Raw genomic sequence first — 21,634 nt, 5'->3', positions numbered from 1 at the left:
GAGAATCTTGTACCATCTTGGGCATCATGTTTAAGGTAATCTGCCTACATGTATTTCAGGGATGATTAAATCAGGTCAAGTCATCGGTCAATCCAACAGCTACATATAGGTGTTATGCTGATTTTCCACCTACATATGCCTCCTGTGGCTATGTTTTATTTAATTTGATTTTTTTTACAAATGCAATACAATAGCATAAAAAGATGAGATGAAGAGAGAGAACCTTGACTAAGTCATATTTGGTACATTTTTAGATTTAGATACTTAACAGGACACGGATATTTAATAACACAGCAGCACTATTTTAAGTGCCTGTTTGGTGCGTTTCTACTGCCCACACCAGCTGGAGCAAGAATATTACTTATAAATGTGTAAGCTCGAGGCTATGATGATAAGACACCAGTGAATTCTAACCCTGTACACAACAATCAACAGAGCCAGATTGATTTCTTTCATGTTTACATTAGCTCACTGCAATGTATAGTCTTTACTGATGGAATACACAGGGGTCAATATTAGCCGATGTTTTATTGATGATTTCAGCGTCATGTGCATTAGGGTGCATATAGTACAGATGAGGTAAAGTAGGTATGTACAGCATAAATGCTAATGAAGTCTTTGCAGGTAGAAAATTTGCATTTAATCTCTGATAGCCATTCATCCTTAATTGAATACATTTACATTTTACCCATAAGGCATGTTTGGATTGTTTAGAAAAGTTAGAAAGAGAGCTTAAAAGGACAGTTTTTTGGGCAACACTAGTTCATATTTAATAAACAAGCAAGTTTATGCTCAGATATTTTGATATCTAACATCTGTGGTAGCATGATGCCTAAACTATATGAAATACAGAGGTCTAAAGCAGCGACTGCTGATATTAGATGGGAAGGTCTAAAATCTATCAATAGATTTGCAATAAAATTGTGATTTCTAGATTTTTTTTTTAAAAAAAAATCCTTAATTACTGAAACATGTCTAGTAGAAAAGTTATAGTACTAAACTTTGTCATATGTCCTTTTTTTTTAATTTAGGCACTTAGTGGGAGAAAAAGAGGTGATTGAGTAAATGATCCATTTTATTTACGTCGCAACTATATTTCACATGCACCTTCTCAGTAACTACTGATGATGTGTTGCAGTTGCATCAGCAAAGCAAGCTGAAAAACCCAACCCATATGGGACGACAGATAAGAAATCAGCCTCCACCTCCAACGTTATCATATTGTTCTCTGTATTTTTCTTACAACAGTTGCATTGCTGTTGTGCTTTGGGCCGCAGAAAATCCAAAATAATAAGTTAAGACATTTTAACAGCAAGAAATCTACCAAATTTTGTCATCTCTTAATCTTAGAAAGATGGATTAGATCTCTGTCAATCATCATCTACAGCAGACATTGAGTAATATAGCCTATGCTACTGGACAATACGCTGAATAAATGATTAAATGATGGACTTGTGATTGTCTTTTTCTTCTTTAGAATGCTTCCAAATGATATATATAAGTGTTCTTATTAATCCTTATACACTGTACAGCAGGCTTTAATGTATAATGCAAATAAGTGTAATTAAGATTTAGGCCCAAATTTCCGCTTCATAATGACAAGGCTTTAAACAGAGCAAGATCTGGGGTAAGGATTTATGTACATAAAATAGTGAATTTCTTAATATTTGAAAATCAACAAGAAAAAAAAGATCAATTTATCAGTTTCTTGCTTGGATGTTTGTATGATCAAATGCGGTTGGAGTGCATGTCAATTTTTAGTAAAATATCAGAAACAATCAATATGAGTATCATTGCAAATAGAGAACAAATTCATAATTGCATACGCATGGAGGTCTATTAAAATGCAATAAACTAAAATTTATAAATACTTTCACAGATGTGATTTTCATCAGAACCTTAGGTCTTCAGTTGAGTAATAAATGCTGCATTGGGCTGAGGGCTGCACATCTGCGCTATTCAAGGACACTTGGATACCACTGCAGGTTTTTTTTTTTTTTTTCGTTTTCTTTTTCTTCCGTCTTCCCCCTCTTCGCCCCCAGGTTATTCCATCTGATTCATTTCAGTAGTTAATTTAGTTTGAAGTAAGGGTTTGTTTCAGGATGGGAACTTGGCTATATTTATACATTTATAAAAAGCTTTAATTAAATATGCCTTTAATGAATTCTGATCTAGTTCTAAAATGAATAGAAAAACTATAAATAGAGCTCACTGATCTACCCTCTGGGTTAGTTGGAAAAGTTTACATTTTTTTCAACCTGATTTTAGCCTCTAACCTCTTTATTAATTTAAAAAAAAAAAGGTTGTGATATAGAAGCATACAAAAGGGATCATATTTATTTGTAGAAACCTCAGACATATTATACATAAGGACCACTAAATGTAGTTCAATGAAAGGAATCTCCCCTCTCCATTTACTTCTTTTCTTGGATCTGGGATGTCTTTCCTTATACTGGTTCATTTTTCATGGAAATTAAGAAGAAGGATTCTCAAGTGTTGGCAGTGCTGGGGCTTGGACCTTCTAATCAACTCACTGCCATCATTTATCCATCCATCCATCCATCCATTCATTTTAGATAGCCTTGTCATGAGGCAGGAATATGCTCTGGCTTTGACCTGATTCCTCTTGGTGCACCATGTGCACACACAAATTAGGACAAATTAACAATTAACATTGTGTTTTAAGAACTTGGAGGAAACCCACATGGACATAGGAACTCTATGAGCTCCAGTTACTCCAAAACTCTACAAATGGAGTAACTGGAGCTGCAGTATAAATAAGGGAGCTTGTTTTCATGCATTTGATGTTAATTCATCATAAATGAGGCATAGATTTATTCATGTATCATTAAAGATGCTCAAATCCGTGCTTGCTTCTGTGTAACTATGATGAACACGGGCCATTATATCTTAGTTATATCCCAATATTGTTTTGAAAATGTAGACTAGAACTTCACTGAAGCTTCAGCTTATTTTTGAAGCCTCACAAATGAGGTAGACACTCATTCAAAAGATATATTTTGCCCAAATTTGCTGGTACAGCCTCCTGCCAAATGAAATGCAGCAATGACATTTTTATGATAAGAGGATTTTGTCTTCTAAATGTCTTGATTGTGTTCCCAGGATAAACTTTGGATCTAGCGAGACCCTAATAGTGAGAACACTTTTGCTAAAGATAAATGAATGAATGTAACAATTAAAGATTGCTGTATTGATATATCACTGATGTACTGGATACCTGATTATACACACATACCTAGTGGAAAAGTACTTTGTGTCAAACATCTAGACAGGGTCGGCGTCTGTATATTTGCACAGTGAATGGAACTCTCATCATTCACTATGTGTGTGTGTGTGTGTGTGTGTGTATCCAGTGATACAAGTGGATACAAATTATACCTCAAAAGAAGGTCAGCTTCAGATTGTACACCAGTCCTTCGAGAGTATGTTTGCATACTGTCACGCGGGTTTAAATGGAGCAGAACACACATCCCTCTCTATAGCATATGACTGACACTAACAACTTCCCAAATACAGTGAGGCCCTGAGAGAAGGCGACAGTAATTTCGTCTCCAGCGAACGTCAGCTCAAGGTAAACACTGATCGATTCCCTCTCCTGTTGAAGCTGCACTGGAATCAGCCATATCAGCACTCCGATGCTGCTCACACGCTGTGGGACTTGATTAATTGCACACACTCGATTACCCTCTAAACACATCAGCCCATCAGGTTGAAGGTTGACGGAGAACAGTGCTCCTGTGCATAACGATGTCAAACAAAACAGGATCGACGTCACCGCAAAGTATCCTTCACGCATCCAAACTCTGTAAGAAGCGCCATCCATCACGGCCTGGAGCGTCACAGCGGTTTACACTGAAACTGAAACACTGAGTCACCAAAACACTGAGTTGTATGAAGCTGTTTTAATTTATGCACATTAAAACAAGCGAACAGAACTTTTGCATGTAAAAAAAACCCCAAAACAATTAGTAGAAATTGAACACAACAGATATCCCAGCACTGATCACTGCATTACCATATTTTCCAGACAATAAGACGCTCCAGAGTGTTGGCTTCTGTAAACACTGATATGAGACAACTGAGAAATAGGAGTGAATGACACTTTAGTCGCAGTCTAGTGTAGAGTATCCTCTATGTACCAAGAGACAAAATAATGCTAAGGATCGTTTACCAGACATGATTAAAATCTATGCATCGAGGCTCTCGTAAAGACACGAAGTAATGGGTTAATTAAAATGACCAAATAATTCTGAACAAACTACAAACTTTTAAAACATACAGTGGGAGAGGTGAAAAAGAATGCACCTTATAGTCTGGAAAATACAGCACCAATACGGTTATCATCATGAAGAAATGGTGTTACCTTTTAGATGATGGGGTAAAACATTAGTGTCCCTTTAGAAAATAGGAGCTCGTGATGCAGTTATGACAACTTGTTCTAAACATCTGAACATAAATATGATCTTAGTATTCAAATTAGCAAAGGAGTACAGTTATAAAAAGGTGTTAGTGTTTGTTTTTAAATGTTAAATCCTCCTTTTAAAGTTAATGAATTACAGTGGGACGAAACGACAAGCATTATAAGAGTTTGGTCTACAAAAGCTACACAGATGTACAATTTATGATGAATGTACTGTACAAGACAAAAAATAAACCCACAGATATTCCCATCACTGGACTTAGCTTGAGCAGATAAACATATTTGCCAGACACCAATGTATCTACACTTGTTCTTTTTAGGCAGGCAAATATTCTGGGCACCAATGTGGGAGGCACGGGGTCGCTGCTGATTCAGCACAGCAGACAAAGCTGTCATGGGTCAATCTGGTCATTGAGGACGTGACCTGGTCTGCTGGAGCGCGATCAACCATGCAATGCAAAACGAATGAAATAAAAAGATGAAAATCATGCAAAAAGCACCAACCCCTTGCCCAAAGGTCTTTCTTAAAGAGTTTGAAGAGGAATCAGGTCCTCTCTCAAAGTTTTTTTTTTTTTTTTTGAAACAGTTCTCCAACTTGGAGATATCCTTTCACTGTTCAGAGTTGAGTTTGTGCAGACACCAGAAGAGCACAATGTCCTTGTTAGAGTTGAAGATGGTTTGATGGGGGTTTACTGACATGTGATGTTAAAATGGTCCCACATAAAACATCATACAGCAATGCAAGCCATGAGGGAAGAGGGAAAAAAAACAAAAAACTAGAGTCCATAAACTGTTCACGGTGGTGGAATTGCAAATTAAGCAGTGCTGGTCCTAAAGCTCGATTGTGATTAATAGTCATCGTAGGTGTTGACATCCGTGAAATAGGCGTTGGTGTAGGTTTTTCCAGCTAATTGGGGGTTAAAGTATTTATTTCTTTCCTCCAGGATCAAGTTGTTCTTGTTGAAAGCCTGTGAATGAGAAAGAAGTGCATTAAGCAAGACTAAGTAATTTCTCATTTCTAGATTAAAACAGTTGAAAACTACAGGCAAACACTAAAAACAATAGAAATGTGCTGCACTAAACAATAAATAAAAGAAAAATAAATCAAATACACTGATGAACAATGAGTTGGTCTACTAGTGAGTAGCATCACAATTAGTTATGAATTCTTGTATCATGTACGCTTCAAATATAGTCACTTCCTCTACAAACCACTAAGGAAGATACAGCCTGGGTAAGTAATTTTTTTTGCCTAAAAAATAAGACAGTTTGGATTCGATGTGTGAAACTATGAGGACTAAGGAAATAAGGGAAGCAGATGAACCACAGATCTGGGGATCCAGGGAAATATTACTGTTGATTGGGACCCTACCATCTGCTAGACCAGTTTACTTACCTTTTTTCTTCATTCCCACTCTACCCATTTAATAATTAGTATTTCCACATGTTCATGCATCTTGCCCATATCTGAAGAGTTAATCTGTCAGGTATTTTATGATGTATTCCAAAGCAGTTCCCTCGATCCTTAATTTCCCCCATCTTACCACTTCAATAATTTATCTGGATTTTTATTCCTTCTAATTGCCTTGTTTCTCTAATCCTCATGGATACCCTGTTTCCCCAGTCCATGCAGTTCTCTAATTTTTGCAATTTCCATAATTTTCTTGGTCCTCATAGTTCACTCATAGTACTTTTAGTTCCTTTATTTCCTAGTAGTTTATTTGCCTTGTTCCTCTAGTCACTTCTTTTTTTTCTAGTTACACTATGTAGCCAAAAGTTTCTGGACACTTGACCATCATAACCACAGAGTTTTACTTTGATGGAAATGCCATAAGAGCATTAGTGAGGTTGGGCACTTGTGTAAGAAGACGGTGTGCCAACATTCATCCCAAATGTGTTCTAGTGGGGTTGTGGTCATGGCTTGGGCCACTCAAGTTCTTCCACATTAAACTTGGCAAGCCATGTGGTTATTGAAGCCTTGCTTCGTGTGCACAGGGGTATTATCATGCTGAAACAGATTTGGGCCTTTATGTTCCAGTAAAGGGAAATTCTCACATACAACGACATACTAGACACTTTTGGGATAGCCAACACACTTCTTTCAATTTAATGTATGTTGTTTTCCTAGTTCCTTCCCTTTAGTCATCTTCTCTGTAACTCCTAGTTATTTTACCTCCCTAACCCCCTATTCCTTGGTATCTACAGTCATCCTAGTTTGTTTCTTTAGTTCTCCTTATTATGTTGTTCCTCTAGTCTTTCTAGTGTCCTTATTTCTTAAGTCTTCTTAGTTATTTTTCCCTAGTTCTTTGTTTCTCCAACTTCTCCCATTTTGCTAGTCATCCTAGTTAAACTGTTTTCAAAGTACTTGTGTCCTTATTTCTCTTGCTGTGCCCATTTTTGTTCCCTTATTTTTCAGTCTTCTTCATTGCCTTGTCTTGCTAGTCTTCATATTTTGCCTGTTCTCCATATTATCTTTTTTTCCCCCATTATGCCCCATAGTTTTAATGTTTTCCTAATCATCCGAGTTTCTACAATCTTCATTTTCTTAGTCCACCTTCTTCTGCAGTTTTTCTTAATCATTATAGGTCCCTTGTATCCGTAGTCTTCTTAGTTGCCTTGACTTGCTAGTTTTCACATTTCTCTGGCCCATAATTTGACCTAGCTCTCCTAGATTTTTTTTTTCCTAGTTCCCCAAGTTCTGTAGTTTTCCTAATCTTTGACCATTGCTTTCAATAATCCAACTTGTTTCCTGATTCCACGTAGATGCCTTGCCTTTGGTTTTATGGTTTTTTAAGTCATTCAAGTTCTCTTGTTTTTCTGGTCCTCCTGGATCATTAGTTTCCTTAATGCTCCTAGTCCCTTGTTTTTCCAACACACTCTTATTGCCTCATTTCTTAGGTTTCATAGTTTCTCCACTCCTTCTCATTCATTTGGTCCCTTATATTTACTGAGTTACATTTATACTTTGTGTTTCCCTAGTTCCTAAGATTTATTTAGCAGATATCCTAGGTTTTGCTCTAGTGTTGTTTTATTTGGTTTTGATCATTATCTGTTTCTAGATTTGGATTATGGATTAACCTCCTGCCTGTGTTTTGACATCTGATATGGAAGTGGATGGAAATGAGGATGGTGTACCCAAAAAAGTGACTTCTGACTCACAGGTGTAACAATATCAATTTGATCATTTATTGTAATTTACACATCTAATCTGAATATATTAATTAGATCAAGAATATCTGGCTAATATACAAAAAAAAAAAGAAAAAAATACTCCATAATGTAATTAGTCAAACAGCTGAAATAACTGGATCAGACACATGTTGTACTTTGTGAACAGTGTAACAAAGAAAGTGGAAAGTGAAGCAAGCAAGCAAGTAAACATATGACTGCTGTGGCCATTTCACAACACCAGCGAAACAGAACAGGCAACAAAGTTACACACTGCTTTTTCACAAGCCTCGGTTTCACAGAGCCTTGTGAAATAAGATGAAGGTGGAAAAACCCGAAGAACAAATGCGTGAGCACACCTGCCAGAGAACGAGAGAATCACAGGGGAAGGACAGACGCAGGAGAGGACATATGCTGATCGAGAGTTAGTAGAAAATCTCCAAGCGTCGGGTCACACCAGTGTTAGTGGATAAAGCCTGGCGCATGCTGTGGTCATCCAAAGGTAAGAGTACAGAAACGTCAGGCTGCGAAGAGGAAGGGAGCAAAGCGAAATCAGGACTAAATCCTCTGTACTAATCCTGTAAAAATACCTTTGATTTGGATACTTACTCATGGGTTCACTAGCAAACAGAATTGTGTACTGTATGTATACACAGACACATCACATATATACGTATCCTAGCAACATAATAGCTTCGTTTAGCTATTAATATTTTAGCCTACAGCTGATTATAGTGATTTTCTTTAAAAAAACAAAACAAAACAAAACAAATAAATATGAAGAAACCTTTTTTGGCACATATACATTTTAGCACAGTGAAATTCTGCAATTTTTTGCATATCCCAGCTTGTTAGGAAGTGTGGGTCAGAGCTTAGGATTGGCCATGATACAGCACCCCTAAGGCAGAGAGAATTAAGGGCTTTGCTCAAGTGTCCAACACTGGCAGTTTGGCAAAGCTGGGGTTTGTGCCCCCGACTTTCTGATCAAGCCAAAGCCTTAACTGATGTGATGACAAGAAATATTCTGACATGCTAACAATATTGCAAAATTCTATGAATATGCTGATATTCTTTTAAGATGTCTATTTAACCTTGGGGATATTCATGAAAATACCAACAAATTTCTTTTTGATATTAAGTTTTAAGATTAAAATCAAACACGAATCCAACAATTCTCAACATAGTGGGAATTTCCTCTGTAAAATACGTCTGAAAAGGTATGACCATTTCATAAAAGTCATCAAGTAACTGAGATTTTTAGGCTCTTCATATAGAAAGAATTATTTTGAGAAGGTTGGTTTTAAAGATACAATTTGATTGAATGTTTACACCCTAGTAAGTGTGGTGTATAAGGTGTATAAAGGAACTTGACATGTATAGTATATCATCTTGACAAACAGAGAGCAGGAAACTTTTAGGGACAGAAGCTTGATTATGAAGTGGGCAGAGCTTAAGCCTGTCTCAAAGGTGAAATGCAGTGGTTTTTCATGGACAAAATAAACATATTTCATCATTTTAAACATTCTATATTTTCTCCCATTTCAAGACAAGATGTTATATATGCAGTTTAACCTGAAAATCCCCAAACATTAATGGTGGTACCAAATCTGTCATTTCTACCTGCATGCAATCAAATCCAGTGTACCAGCATTTCATTTCATTTGTTTTTTCTTTCCATTCTAACGTATAATTAATGTTGTTCATTTCCATTTACACCTGAATTTTTTCTGACATCCAAACACCGATAAATCATTTCTTGTAGGCTTCGATATGTATATATTATTCTAAACTATATAATAAATAATGTCACACAAAATAAATATACCTTTGGTACACAGATTAAACAGCAAATCTATCTTTTTATATTCCATTAATTTCTAAGAAAAATGCTAGCTCAAAGTTAAAGTCCTGCCTCAGATTATCAAGCAGTCAGTCATTTCTGCTTGAAAGCTTGGCTCTGATTGGCTAAGCCGATGTCACAATGAAAATGAAACAAAACTGATTTTTTTTTTTTTTTTTTTAGTTTTTGACAGCAGTAAACCATTGACAATTGGAAGACATTCAGCGATCACCTTAGCTGTACTGCCAATTACTTATTCATTGAATATATTAATAAATGAATAGTATAGATATTTTTTTTCTGCATCAAGAACGTGTTGGCAAAATATGAAACCAATTAACGCTGTGTGTTAACAGTGTGTGTATTACCGTGTGATAAATTATACACATGTGAAAATGGTGTCAGATTAAAAAAAAAGGTGGATGTTCACTTGTTAAAGCAATGATTTAAACAAAAAAAATTAAATATATATAAATATATATATATATGTTTGTTTGCAGTTATGAAATGTATTATTCAATACAAAGTACCACCTAGATTAAACTAAGTATTAAAAAAGTTTTAAGCAGTGGACTTTTTTTTTTTTATATATTATATTTATCATTCTGTTAATGAAAACTCATTATATGACAACTTATTATATTGTACCCCATTTTTTCTATTCTTATAGCCTGTCAAACTCATTATAATATTGCATAATAGTGTAAGTGACTGTCTGGGCGCTGGAGTCTGTGGTATAATGTAATTAGCCATAGTTATGAAATACTGTAAGCAATTTTACAATCGAGACAGAACTTGCAATAAGATGGAGCTCTTTTAATTTGCCAAGACTCGAACCTAATCACTTCATAATTGTTGTGTTGGCTGTGTTTGTAAAAATACAGACGTAATTCCATTGCTTTTGCGTTATGTTATGTGGGAAAAACTCTACTCGAATAGAGAGTAAATTGAGAAATAAGAATGTGCAACAATACTTTGAGCGAAATGGTCTTGTTTTTACATCAGCTAATCATCTTTAAGCACCGAATACACCAGTCAGGGCGAGATAATCACTTATGGGAAAGCAGTGGATGAGTGATGAATTTTTAGACAGAAACAACAGAGTGAGAGACACAGAGAACACACTGGATTAACCAGTATAAATTTACACTTGGGTCCAAAAGTCTGAGTTCACTACCAAGCACTGATGTTAGTTTATCTGTTATCAAAAAAAATATTTAATAAAATAACATTCCACAAACAAGGCTGTAGATTTACTAAAGCCACAATATGTGCTCTTATTGATCGAAGGCATTTGCTCTTAATCCTACCCCTAAAAAAGCTGCATTATTTGATGCTTTGTCAATAAAACCCATATTCAGTGCAGCGACAGAGCAGACGAAAATAACCATAACCACAGCTTTCTGTTACTTTATTTGAACTAAATCATGTGTTAACATCTGAATCTAAAAGGCTATGGTATTTTTTTTTTAAAGCTCTAGCAATGACATCATGAAGTAATGTATGCAGGATTTTATTAGTACTTTATTTTATTATTATTTTTATGTCCCTTATCTTACTAAAAGGAAAAAAGTCATTAGTAATCTTTTTTTTTTTTTCTGAAGTCCCAGGAGTGCAATCCTCTTCATTTTCAGGAGAACGTCCGAACAACAAACTACCAAGTTTTATTAGTAGTTTAAAAGGTATGGGAGATTGTGTGATCATTGTGGATATAAAATAAATAAATAAAGAAAAACATTTAATTCATTAGTTATTGTCAGAAATTGCCCCTTTGAGTATTCTGCATGGTACAGGGCATTTGTTACTTGTCCTACATGCGCTTTGGTTTATTTAGCCTTCTGCCTTTTTGTTTTAACTCCTCTCTCAATCTCTGTCATGTTATTGGTTTTGTTCTCCTAATGTGTGCACCTTTTCTGTGTTAAAGTCGTAATTAGTTCAAAACGGAGCCATTCCTCTGATTCCATATAAGTCTGTTTTGTCTCTTTCAGTCTTTCTTAATTCTCCCAGTTTATTGTTTTATGGACAATAATGATTCTCTTCATCCCTAACAGCACCCACGTTTTCATCCTGTCTCTTACTTCTACAAAACAGTTATAGTTTCTTGTGAGTCATGACTGAAATCTTTAACCTGAATAGCTGAGGTAAAGTTGGAAGATACTCACATAAATTACATCGTGTGTCACCTATATATTCAGAATATTTCATGGAATCAGGAAATTTCTTGGTACTAGACTCAGACATTTGGACCATGGTGCATTTACGTTGCGCATTTATCTCTGAGCAGCAGAGAGCCGTACTGACCTTAATGGCTTCCACTGTATCATATTTATCCAGTTTGTTGATGTGGTTGGTGATGCTGGTGTTGAGAGGTGCAGCAGAAATGGGATGGATCACTGTTGCATCATGGGATTGCTGCTGATATCTTTGACAGTAGGTGTAGACCAATAGAGTCACCAAACAGCCTAGAATGGAGCTGCTCAAACCCACAGCGATCATGTGGAATACGTTGAAGTCTGTGCAATTAAACAGAGCAGATGGTGAATTAAATTGATCCAGAATGAACTCTGTCAAAAAAGCACATTTTGCAACATGCAACACTGGCACAGTTTCTCTAATAAGTGGGTAGTGGTAGCTCAGTGGGTAAGGTGCTTGATTACTGATAGGAAGTTTCTGAATTTAAATCCCAGGGCCACCAAACTGTGGCTGGGCCCTTGATCAAGAGCCGTAGCTGTATAAATGTGATAAATTTAAGTCACTCTGGAAAAGAGGCTGTAAATGCCATTACGTCTCTCTATTTCAACTAAGACCTAGTGTGTTTGTGTCATAGTTTCACCCTAGCTGGTGACATGTGGCATAGTTAACACATTAAGGCATTGGCTATTTTAAGATAAATATTACAGTTACTATATTATTTAGTAATTTGGATCAAATAGTGATGATATTACACCTGTTTAAGCAAACATTCATGGGAAACAGAATGAACACTTCCTTCAATTCTTTGTTTTCATCCATCATGTGGTCCTTACCAATTTCTATGTAGTATGTAGTATTTTATTTTATTTTATTTTTAGCAAAAAAAGTAAGCCAACATTTAGAAACCAGAGGAGTTTTCATTCAAATATTATTAGAATTTTTTTTTTTTTTTTTTGCTTTCAATTTTAGTGTTTTCAATTTTGCAGACTGATTGAAAACTGTGAGGTGAATTTTTGAGTCAGCCCTTTAGAGGAGAAAGAGTGAATAGAAATAGAATGTTGGGTAACATCCTGGAAAGATAATTCTCTTCTTGCCAGAAGCAATTTTCTATTGTGTCAAAAAAAAAAAGAAAAGAAGAAAAAACAGGTAATGATGATTGCTTTCATATTTTTAGGACATTTTTTTTTTTCACAGAATATCTCAAATGCAATATTTATTACTATATTAATAATGAAATAATTCAATTACTATTTTAGTTTAGGAAAAAAATATGTGTATGGTAGTTTTATGCCCTTGTTTCTGAGTCAATAAATTCATAATCTCTCTATTATCTGAAATGGCTTACACACATAGCCTGAAAATGATCTGTTATTTTATTCATGGCATTTAACGTCTCTTTCCAGTCATATTTTTTTTGAAGTGGCATAAAACCTGTTGCTGAATTTTATGAAATACAATTGCAGTTTGTTACAGAAATACAGAACCATATTTGTTTTCTATATCTGTTAAAGTAATAACTGTACTATTTATGTTACAATCCCTTCCATAGTCACCTTTTCACACTTATGAGTATGTTCTTGTCTTACACTTTGCTCTTTACACTTTGTGTAGGTGTGTGTGTTGCCTTCAGTGTTGCATTCGAAGCCTCGATATTTCACATGTAGAGGCTGTGATAATATAAAATCGTCTTGACTTGTCCATCTGGTGTATAATAGAAGTGAGTAACACACTGCATAAATCATTACCTCCACAGCGTCTCTCCGTGTGACTCGAGTGTGCTACAGAGATCTCTGAGGAGAAAAAAGAACAAAGCATAAGTGTTAGGCTGATAAGAGAGAGACAAATAGCTAATAATAAAGCTGGCACCCAGTGTGCTTGTGATGACGAGTGCCAGGTGTAATTAAATGAAATGAAGTTTTTTAATGGAGTGCTTCCAAAGGCTTCTGTAATGAATTGTAATGGAAGGGTGCCAAACTCATCTCATCACAGAGTACTTAGATTGATAAGCCTCATCTGCATACGCGCATACTCACACATGAACATGGAAAAAAGCTAGGCTAAATTTGTATTAATATTGTATTCACTCAGTTTGAATAGTTGTTGGGTTAGAGATTAGATTATTTGCTTGGTGTCTTCATAGCTACATCATTTCGTTCGGTTATTTTGAGCCCTGTAGTGTTTGCCTCCTCAATTCAATTGGTTATGGAAGGTGTAAACGAAACATCATTTGAACTCAAGTGTGAACCAAATCAACAGCAACCAATCTCAAAAGTCCTTGCAACAAATCCTCTCATCTGCTGCTCTTCAATGAGAGCTTTAAATGAGAATACTGAAGAAAAATGTCAGGTTTGTCAATTGTTTTCCCCTGAGTTCTTTAAGACATGATTTGTTTCTAGTTGTTCACCGAACAACTTGAGGAAGAAAAGGTCTAAAATTACTTGAAGCCCTTTTTGGGGGCAGGATTAATCTTTCATGGTTACATCTGTAATACAATATCTGAATTCCCACATTAAAAATAAACCTGCATAGTTTTGTATCTACACTGGACAATAGGTTTTCAGCAGGTTTCTTTTGTGTGAACGCAGAACACAGTGTGGTGTAATGGGAGATTACGGATCACAGTGAGGTAATGGGAACCCTACCAATTAATTGAGAGACTTTCTAAAGTATCTACTTCTTGATTGATTGGAAGTAGTTAGAAAATGTCTGCACAATCAATGATGATTTGTAGCAGGGAGCAAAAAATGGTTTTCAGTTTAAGATGTTGTGTCTATCCAGATGGTACTTATTAATTATGACATGATATGCTATTATATAACATATTCTCTGGTTTGAAAAGCATTCTACATATTTACTAGTTTTCAATAAAAAAAAAAAAAAACTCTTTACGGGGTCTAAAGAAATGTAATTTCTGCTTGTTTTTTTGTGCCTATGTTATACATTGAATGTTTTCATCATCTCTCACTCCTCAGTGGTGGTTAATGGCTTATATGAAATTAAACACTAAAAAATGTAAGTATTTGTAGTTTTTCAGAAGTAGGGGGAAATATATTTATAGAAAAGTTTGTTTTTACCCAAATGTTTATATTGTCGAATTAATGGGGATATCTGAGTTGCCCCAAGTGCTTGTTCTTAAACATTTAAGATATGAAGGCGTTATCTTCAACAACTGAAAACATCTCACACTGAAATCCAGCAATGTCCTAATATTTTATTTCAGATTTGTGGCAATATAGGCGGCACGGTGGCTTAGTGGTTAGCACGTTCGCCTCCTGGGTTCGAGTCTCGCTCTCGCTCACTGTGTGTGTGGAGTTTGCATGTTCTCCCCATGCTTGGTGGGTCCCCTCCGGGTGCTCTGGTTTTCTCCCACAGTCCAAAGACATGCTACTAGGCTGATTGGAGTCTCTAAATTGCCCGTAGTGTGTGTGAATGAGTGTGTGTGCCCTGCAATGGGTTGGCACTCCGTCCAGGGTGTATCCTGCCTTGATGCCCGATGACACCTGAGATAGGTACAGGCTGATTTGGCAAAGATTGTTCTAATATAATTAGCTGTTGTGTCTGGTTGTTCATGATTGTAAAACGATTACCATTAAACTATTTGTTTCAAATGAGCAAATACAGTATATGTATTACCAATACATCAAGCATTACACGAACCTACCTTTTTATAAACTACAGAAACCTTCAATATCACTAATCTTTGTTCATTTTACAAGTCCTATAAAGTCTCTACAAACAGTTATATATGAAGTTTCTCAGTTTTTTTGCTTGGTTATAAATGCAAATGGATCCCAAAACATATTACTGCCTGTGGTCGATCAGGCCACTTACACAAGGAATGGAACGAGTCACTAATTAGCCTAGCGCCACTGAGATTGATTATTTGGTGGGACGTGCATTACTGTCTATCGATATGAAGACAACTTGGAGTCTGTGTGCTCTGGAATCAATACAGGAAATGTGGCTATGTGTTTCTGTTTTATGTAGCTCTTGGTCCATCTCATCCTTTTCAATTGATTATTAGTGTTACTGTATGCCAGTAGTTTTAGTTGTGTTATTATTCTGTAATATGAGCTTGGGTGCTTGGGTTGGGATTCCTTGTAAAAGTGGGATTCCTTCTCATGTTTTTAGAACTTCAGTTGTATTTTTTTATCAATACAAAATGGCAAGGTGGTTTGCTTAAGAAGTAGTGGAGGTTTTTTTTTTCCATTTACTTTTTCTCTTATTGAGCACCAGAAGCAAGATCGTGATCCTGTAACAATACATCACTGGAGCTTTTGACACAAATGAGAAGTCTTGTTTGGCCCAAACAAAAGCTGTTGCGACAACCTGGTACAAACAGTGTGTGCCATCTGTCACTGGTACCTGGACAGGTCTTTAGTGTACTGATCAAGAAGGCACTAAATGATAGTCTTCTGCTGTCTGAGACATTATCTTAAGTAGGGGCAACTAGGGGCCCTTCTATCCTGTCACATTATTCGAGTCGAGTTTCAGAAACTGTGGATCAAGTGGATCAAGTGTGTTATGCAGGATACAGTGTTTAGATACAGAAGATGGTTTCATGTCAAAGCAGTCTGTATCCAAGGCCTACAGCATGATTCACTACAAGTGCCAGGGGTTTTTGGTGTCACCTTTGAAATAAGACTGATGTACTAGTAATAGAGCCCTTCCCTTTGGATTAAACATAGCACCCAGTGTGTTGACAAGTATTAGTTTTAGTTCTGTGTATGGAAGAACCTTAAAATGAAAGAAAAATCAGGGACAATGTCAGCGTATCAGTTTCCTCAAGCTGAATGACAAGTAGTGCCAGAAACCCCTAAAAGGCATACTTTGTACGTCACTCTGGATAAGGTTGCCTGCCAAATGCCATAAATGTAAATGTAATGCACACTAGTATAAAGTAATACCAGTGGTACAGTGGCATTTTACATCAACCACTATGAGGACAGAAGCCAGTGTTGGGGGAATAAGCTCTGGAAATGTGTAGGTGCATATTTTGTTTTAAGAGCTGCCTACCCACAGTACCAATGCAATCAGCCAGTTGATTTACAGAGTTTAAGTTTACAGGTTTATGTCCAGGGATTGTCAATTTCTCCTGAAATAACTATAAGGAAGTGGAAGTCGTTTGCACACAGACAGCCAGTGTGGTTCACAGGGCACCAGGACACCAAGTGTCAAACTACCAGTCCCCAAATGTGCGGACAATGGTGCTACATACTCTAGTAGGGAAGGCACCTAAAGAGATGCTTCAAACTGACTGTAAGAGTCTGACCAGTCTGAGCCAGCATGTTGGGGTCACTCACAGGGGCCAGACCCATTATTATAAGTTCTATGAGCTGCTGTGGTTCACCAGGTCTGGTCTGTTGGGTAGACAGCAGGAGGGCCTGTGAGTTACATCAACAACAGTCGTTTGAGGCAATAAGCAACACTAGTTGCATAGTCTTTTGAATGGTCTGACCCTGCCTCTGTCCAATCTATGAACCACATTGGATAGTAAGTTAGTTATCTGCCTGTGAAACCTTTGTGCTGGGATGGTGCACAGTTTTCCAGTTCTACAACTGATGCCTTTCTACTGCAGTCACTCTTGGACGATCATTCAAGAAAACAGAGTTATTTTACTTTTAGGGTCTACCCTTATAGCACTACTATCTGCATACTGGGAAATTGGTAGATAGTTTGCTGCTAGGAGCACATAAATCAGTCAAGACTTTTCCTAACATTGTGTAATATCTCTGACTTTCATGTAAATCAAGAGTCTCATAATATAACCTATACTTGGTGCTAAGCTGTTTGTGCAGCTTAGCAACATCTTTTTTGCTGACCGTCAGTGTAGCAAGGTGAGTTGCCAAATTGCATGCTTTATTTGGCCAGGATGCAGTGTCTTCCTTGAGTATAAGAGAACAAACATATGCTTTGGCTGACCCCCACCTTCTTGCCAAAGGTAATAAACACCTATTTTTTGTTGCATTTGTAAATGTACCCAGACCAACCCTGTGTCCAGTGAAGGGTCTCAAGCCTGTTGTGGAAGTGACTGTTAGGAAGTGGTTCAGTGACCAGCTGCCTGTACACATTGGTGAGTACAGTAAAGGGGCTCCACTGTGACAGGTTATGCTGTTATGCAAAGTATGATATTGTACAAGTACACTTGAATGCAGGTCAAGAGGCAATGTCTTCTATTTAATGCCATTTGATGTGGAAGCTATGCCTTCTTTCTGGGAGGCATTAAAAGGAAGAGTGTCACTTGCAAACATTTGTGAAGTGTAGACATGGAGCTCAGGTCAACCATCAGCAGATTTTACGGATTAAATGCTGCTTCATTGCAGCTCAGTGTTGAGAATATTTTCATAGTTTAAGCTTCTGATTTCTCATTTCCCAGCTTCTTATCTCCACAGAAATGCTATGTTTTAATTCCTCAGCAACATAACTACCCAATCATTACGTTTCCTAGTTCTCAGATTTACTAGTTTTCCAGTTTTATTTTAACATTTGTAAGCTTTTATTTCACAGTTTCCAAATCCTGCAATTACTCAGCTTCATGCTTTTCCTGTTTCCTAGGTTTGAGTTTGTCCTTTGAATTTGTTCCCAGTGTGTTGGTGTGTGTGTGTCCACCTGGGATAAAGTTGGAGTCGGATAGGCAGGCACGGACTTCACTGCTGTTTCCAGAACACTGATTCCCAGTTGGAAATAGGACGTCACAGTGACGAAGACGAATTTGAGAACCGGATGAATCACAGTGGGACCATTCAGACCAGTCAGACCAACTCTCTGTGGAAAAAATAGCATATGTTCTTTAGTTTTATACACTATTAAGAACATCTATATTTATTTATATTATTTCGTTTTATTTTATTCCAACAATTCTTATACTTGAGTGCTGAAATGCTCACTTTGATCAGTTGAATGTTTAGCTGTATGTTTTTAATCTGTTGTATGTTTAGTAAAGTTTGTTAAAGCATTAAAATTTGATAGTAAAATGTAGATTACATTTAAGTGGTTGAACACTAAAAAGGTAATCTCTTTGCTCACTCATCCAAAGCGTGAGCCTATAAACCGATCCAATAATCACCTCCACCTACATTAACTCCCATGATAAGCTAAACCACTGTGGCATAAACTCTGGAGCTAACCTGCATGACATAAACTCTGGAGCTGAGTAAAGTGAGCTTGTATAAAATGTTTCAGATAGCATTGTGTCAGCTGAATCCTCTAAATATTTGGAACAAACAGCTGCAACTGGCTAATAAATCAAACCTGGTGTGTCGGTCCTGGGGGATTTCAGCAATGCAGAGTTTAGCACTCAACCTCATTTAACACCTCTAATTTAGCTCATCAGCTAATGATTAACATTTACATAGACTGAATTAGAAAGTAAACACAAATCAATACAGGACTGACGCAATACATAAAAGATGTTGCTGTTGACAAAATAGTGATTCGTTTGATCAGATTTAGCTGATTCTTGTGATATTTGAAATATCCATGTAGCTTAGATATGAATAACTTTGGTGACATCCTCTATATTCAATACTTTAATAATATATGAAGATTGCTTACTAGTGTGAGCTAAAATTTGTCCATGTTATTATCAGTTGAGAGAGAATTTTTGTTTAGACTAGTTAATTCTGTTCAACCTAAATAACGAACCTTGCTTGTAACTTCCTACAGTCCCCTCTGAAAGTCCTGGGGCTGTAAGACCAGTTCTTTCATTTTTTTTGCTATATACTGAAGACATTTAGGTTTGAGATCAGAAGGTAAACTGATATTTACTTCTAGATGTGTTAAACAACTTAGTTTGGTGATGTCATTGCTGGGTCACTGGATTAATGCAGTTATTGCAAGCCATGGATATGCAAACAAATATGAAGTGTTATTTACATTAATACTCTTTTACAATACTTGTATTTAACTAAAATTTGGGTGGTCTGCTACCAAAGGTACCATGTATTATCATCTCATATTCTTCTTTGGATTTGAAACCCAGACATCTTCACTGTATAGCAAAAAACAAATAAATGAATAAATGAAAAAAAAAAAAAAAATATATATATATATATATATATGTATATAAATAATAAATTAGATGTGCCTTTCCAAAACTTCTAAGAAGAGGTCTAAACTTTCCTCTTACTGCATGTGTCAGGATTTGATTGCAGAGTTTATTAAGTCGAATAAACAGTTATCTATCTATCTATCTATCTATCTATCTATCTATCTATCTATCTATCTATCTGTCTGTCTGTCTGTCTGTCTGTCTGTCTGTCTGTCTGTCTGTCCATCCATCCATCTGTCTGTCCTTCTGTCAGTCTGTCTGTATTTTCATTTCGGAATGTACATATTACTACATAACATATTACTAAGTGGTTGTAGTTAGGATATTTTTTATAAAATAAAAACCTGCAAAATCATTGCAGAAGATAATATCAAAATGTCACATTCCTGTTTTATTTTCTTTATTTAGAAACCTTTGACTTTAATTCAGGAATTTTGTATAACAATTTGACATTTTAAATGTTCAAAACTTTATAAACCGAAAGGTGCTTTAATTAATTAGACAAACAAAGAAGTTGCCACATGGCATTATAATAACAGCTGTCTATTTCCACCTGGGTGAATGCAACAGTAGACACTCATTTAAGATATTTTCATACACACACACACAAGCAAATTCAAAGTTTATTTGTCACATACAAAATCATACAGTGAGGGAAAAAATTATTTGATCCCCTGCTGATTTTGTATGTTTGCCCACAGGCAAAGAAATAATCAGTCTTTTTAATGGTAGGTTTATCTGAACAGTGAGAGACAGAATAACAACAAAAAAATCCAGAAAAACACATTTCAAAAAAGTTATACATTGATTTGAATTTTATTGAGTGAAATAAGTATTCGACCCCTTTGCAAAACGTGACTTAGTACTTGGTGGCAAACCCTTGTTGGCAATCAAAGACGTCAGACATTTCTTGTAGTTGGCCACCAGGTTTGCACACATCTCACATCTCAAGGAATTTGGGCCCACTCTTCTTTGCAGATCCTCTCCAAGTCATTAAGGTTTTGTGGCTGACCCTTCAGCTCCCTCCACAGATTTTCTATGGGATTAATGTCTGGAGACTGGCAAGGCCACTACAGGACATTAATGTGCTTCTTTTTGAACCACTCCTTTGTTGCCTTGGCCGTGTGTTTTGGGTCATTGTCAGGCTGGAATATATCCATCCACGACCCATTTTCAATGCCCTGGCTGAAGGAAGGAGGTTCTCATCCAAGATTTATAGTAACGGTACATGGCTCCGTCCATTGTCCCTTTGATGCGGTGCAGTTGTCCTGTCACCTGGGGATGGTGTACTTGGGGTCATAGGCAGCATTCCTCCTCCTCCAAACACGGTGAGTTGAGTTGATGCCAAAGAGCTGGATTTTGGTCTCATTTGACCACAACACTTTCACCCAGTTCTCCTCAGAATCATTCAGATGTTCACTGGCAAACTTCAGATGAGCCTGTACATGTGCTTTCTTTAGCAGGGGGACATTGTGCGCGTTACTGGATTTCAGTCTTTCACGGCGTAGTGTGTTACCAATTGTTATCTTGGTGACTATGGTCCCAGCTGCCTTGAGGTCATTGACAAAATCCTCCAGTGTAATTCTGGGCTGATTCCTCGCCGTTCTCATGATCATTGAAACTCCATGAGGTGAGATCTTGCATGGAGCCCCAGACCGAGGAAGATTGACAGTCCTTTTGTGTTTCTTCCATTTGGGAATAATCGCACCAACTGTTGTCACCTTCTCACCAAACTGCTTGGCGATGGTCTTGTATCTCATTCCAGCCTTGTGTAGGTCTACAATCTTGTCCCTGACATCCATGGACAGCTCTTTGGTCTTGGCCATGATGGAGAGTTTGGAATCTGATTGATTGCTTCCTTCTGTGGACGGTGTCTTTCATACAGGTAACGAGCTGAGATTAAGAGCACTCTCTGAGAGTGCTCCTACTGTAATCTCAGCTC

General features: G+C 36.7%; 1 protein-coding gene and 1 long non-coding RNA gene across 2 annotated transcripts in view; one reads left to right on the top strand and one right to left on the bottom strand.

The window, feature by feature from the left end:
• Window positions 1-3,908: 3,908 nt before the first annotated feature.
• Window positions 3,909-21,634, bottom strand: part of sema5a (sema domain, seven thrombospondin repeats (type 1 and type 1-like), transmembrane domain (TM) and short cytoplasmic domain, (semaphorin) 5A) — a 209,116-nt gene continuing 191,390 nt past the window's right edge. The window contains exons 20-23 of the mRNA XM_058376783.1: window positions 18,252-18,407; window positions 13,388-13,432; window positions 11,751-11,962; window positions 3,909-5,409 (exon numbers count right to left, since the gene is read on the bottom strand). Of these exons, the coding sequence (XP_058232766.1) occupies window positions 5,290-5,409; window positions 11,751-11,962; window positions 13,388-13,432; window positions 18,252-18,407 (533 nt within the window). The 3' untranslated portion in view covers window positions 3,909-5,289. The remainder of the gene's footprint in view (window positions 5,410-11,750; window positions 11,963-13,387; window positions 13,433-18,251; window positions 18,408-21,634) is intronic.
• On the top strand, window positions 7,975-18,329 carry LOC131344457 (uncharacterized). The gene is made up of 3 exons (XR_009203320.1): window positions 7,975-8,111; window positions 17,627-17,715; window positions 18,198-18,329. It is a non-coding gene; the product is annotated as an uncharacterized LOC131344457 (long non-coding RNA).

Source organism: Hemibagrus wyckioides, linkage group LG23, assembly GCF_019097595.1.
Source record: "Hemibagrus wyckioides isolate EC202008001 linkage group LG23, SWU_Hwy_1.0, whole genome shotgun sequence".
Classification (NCBI taxonomy): Eukaryota; Metazoa; Chordata; class Actinopteri; order Siluriformes; family Bagridae; genus Hemibagrus; species Hemibagrus wyckioides.
This window is presented reverse-complemented; position numbering and strand designations above follow the sequence as displayed.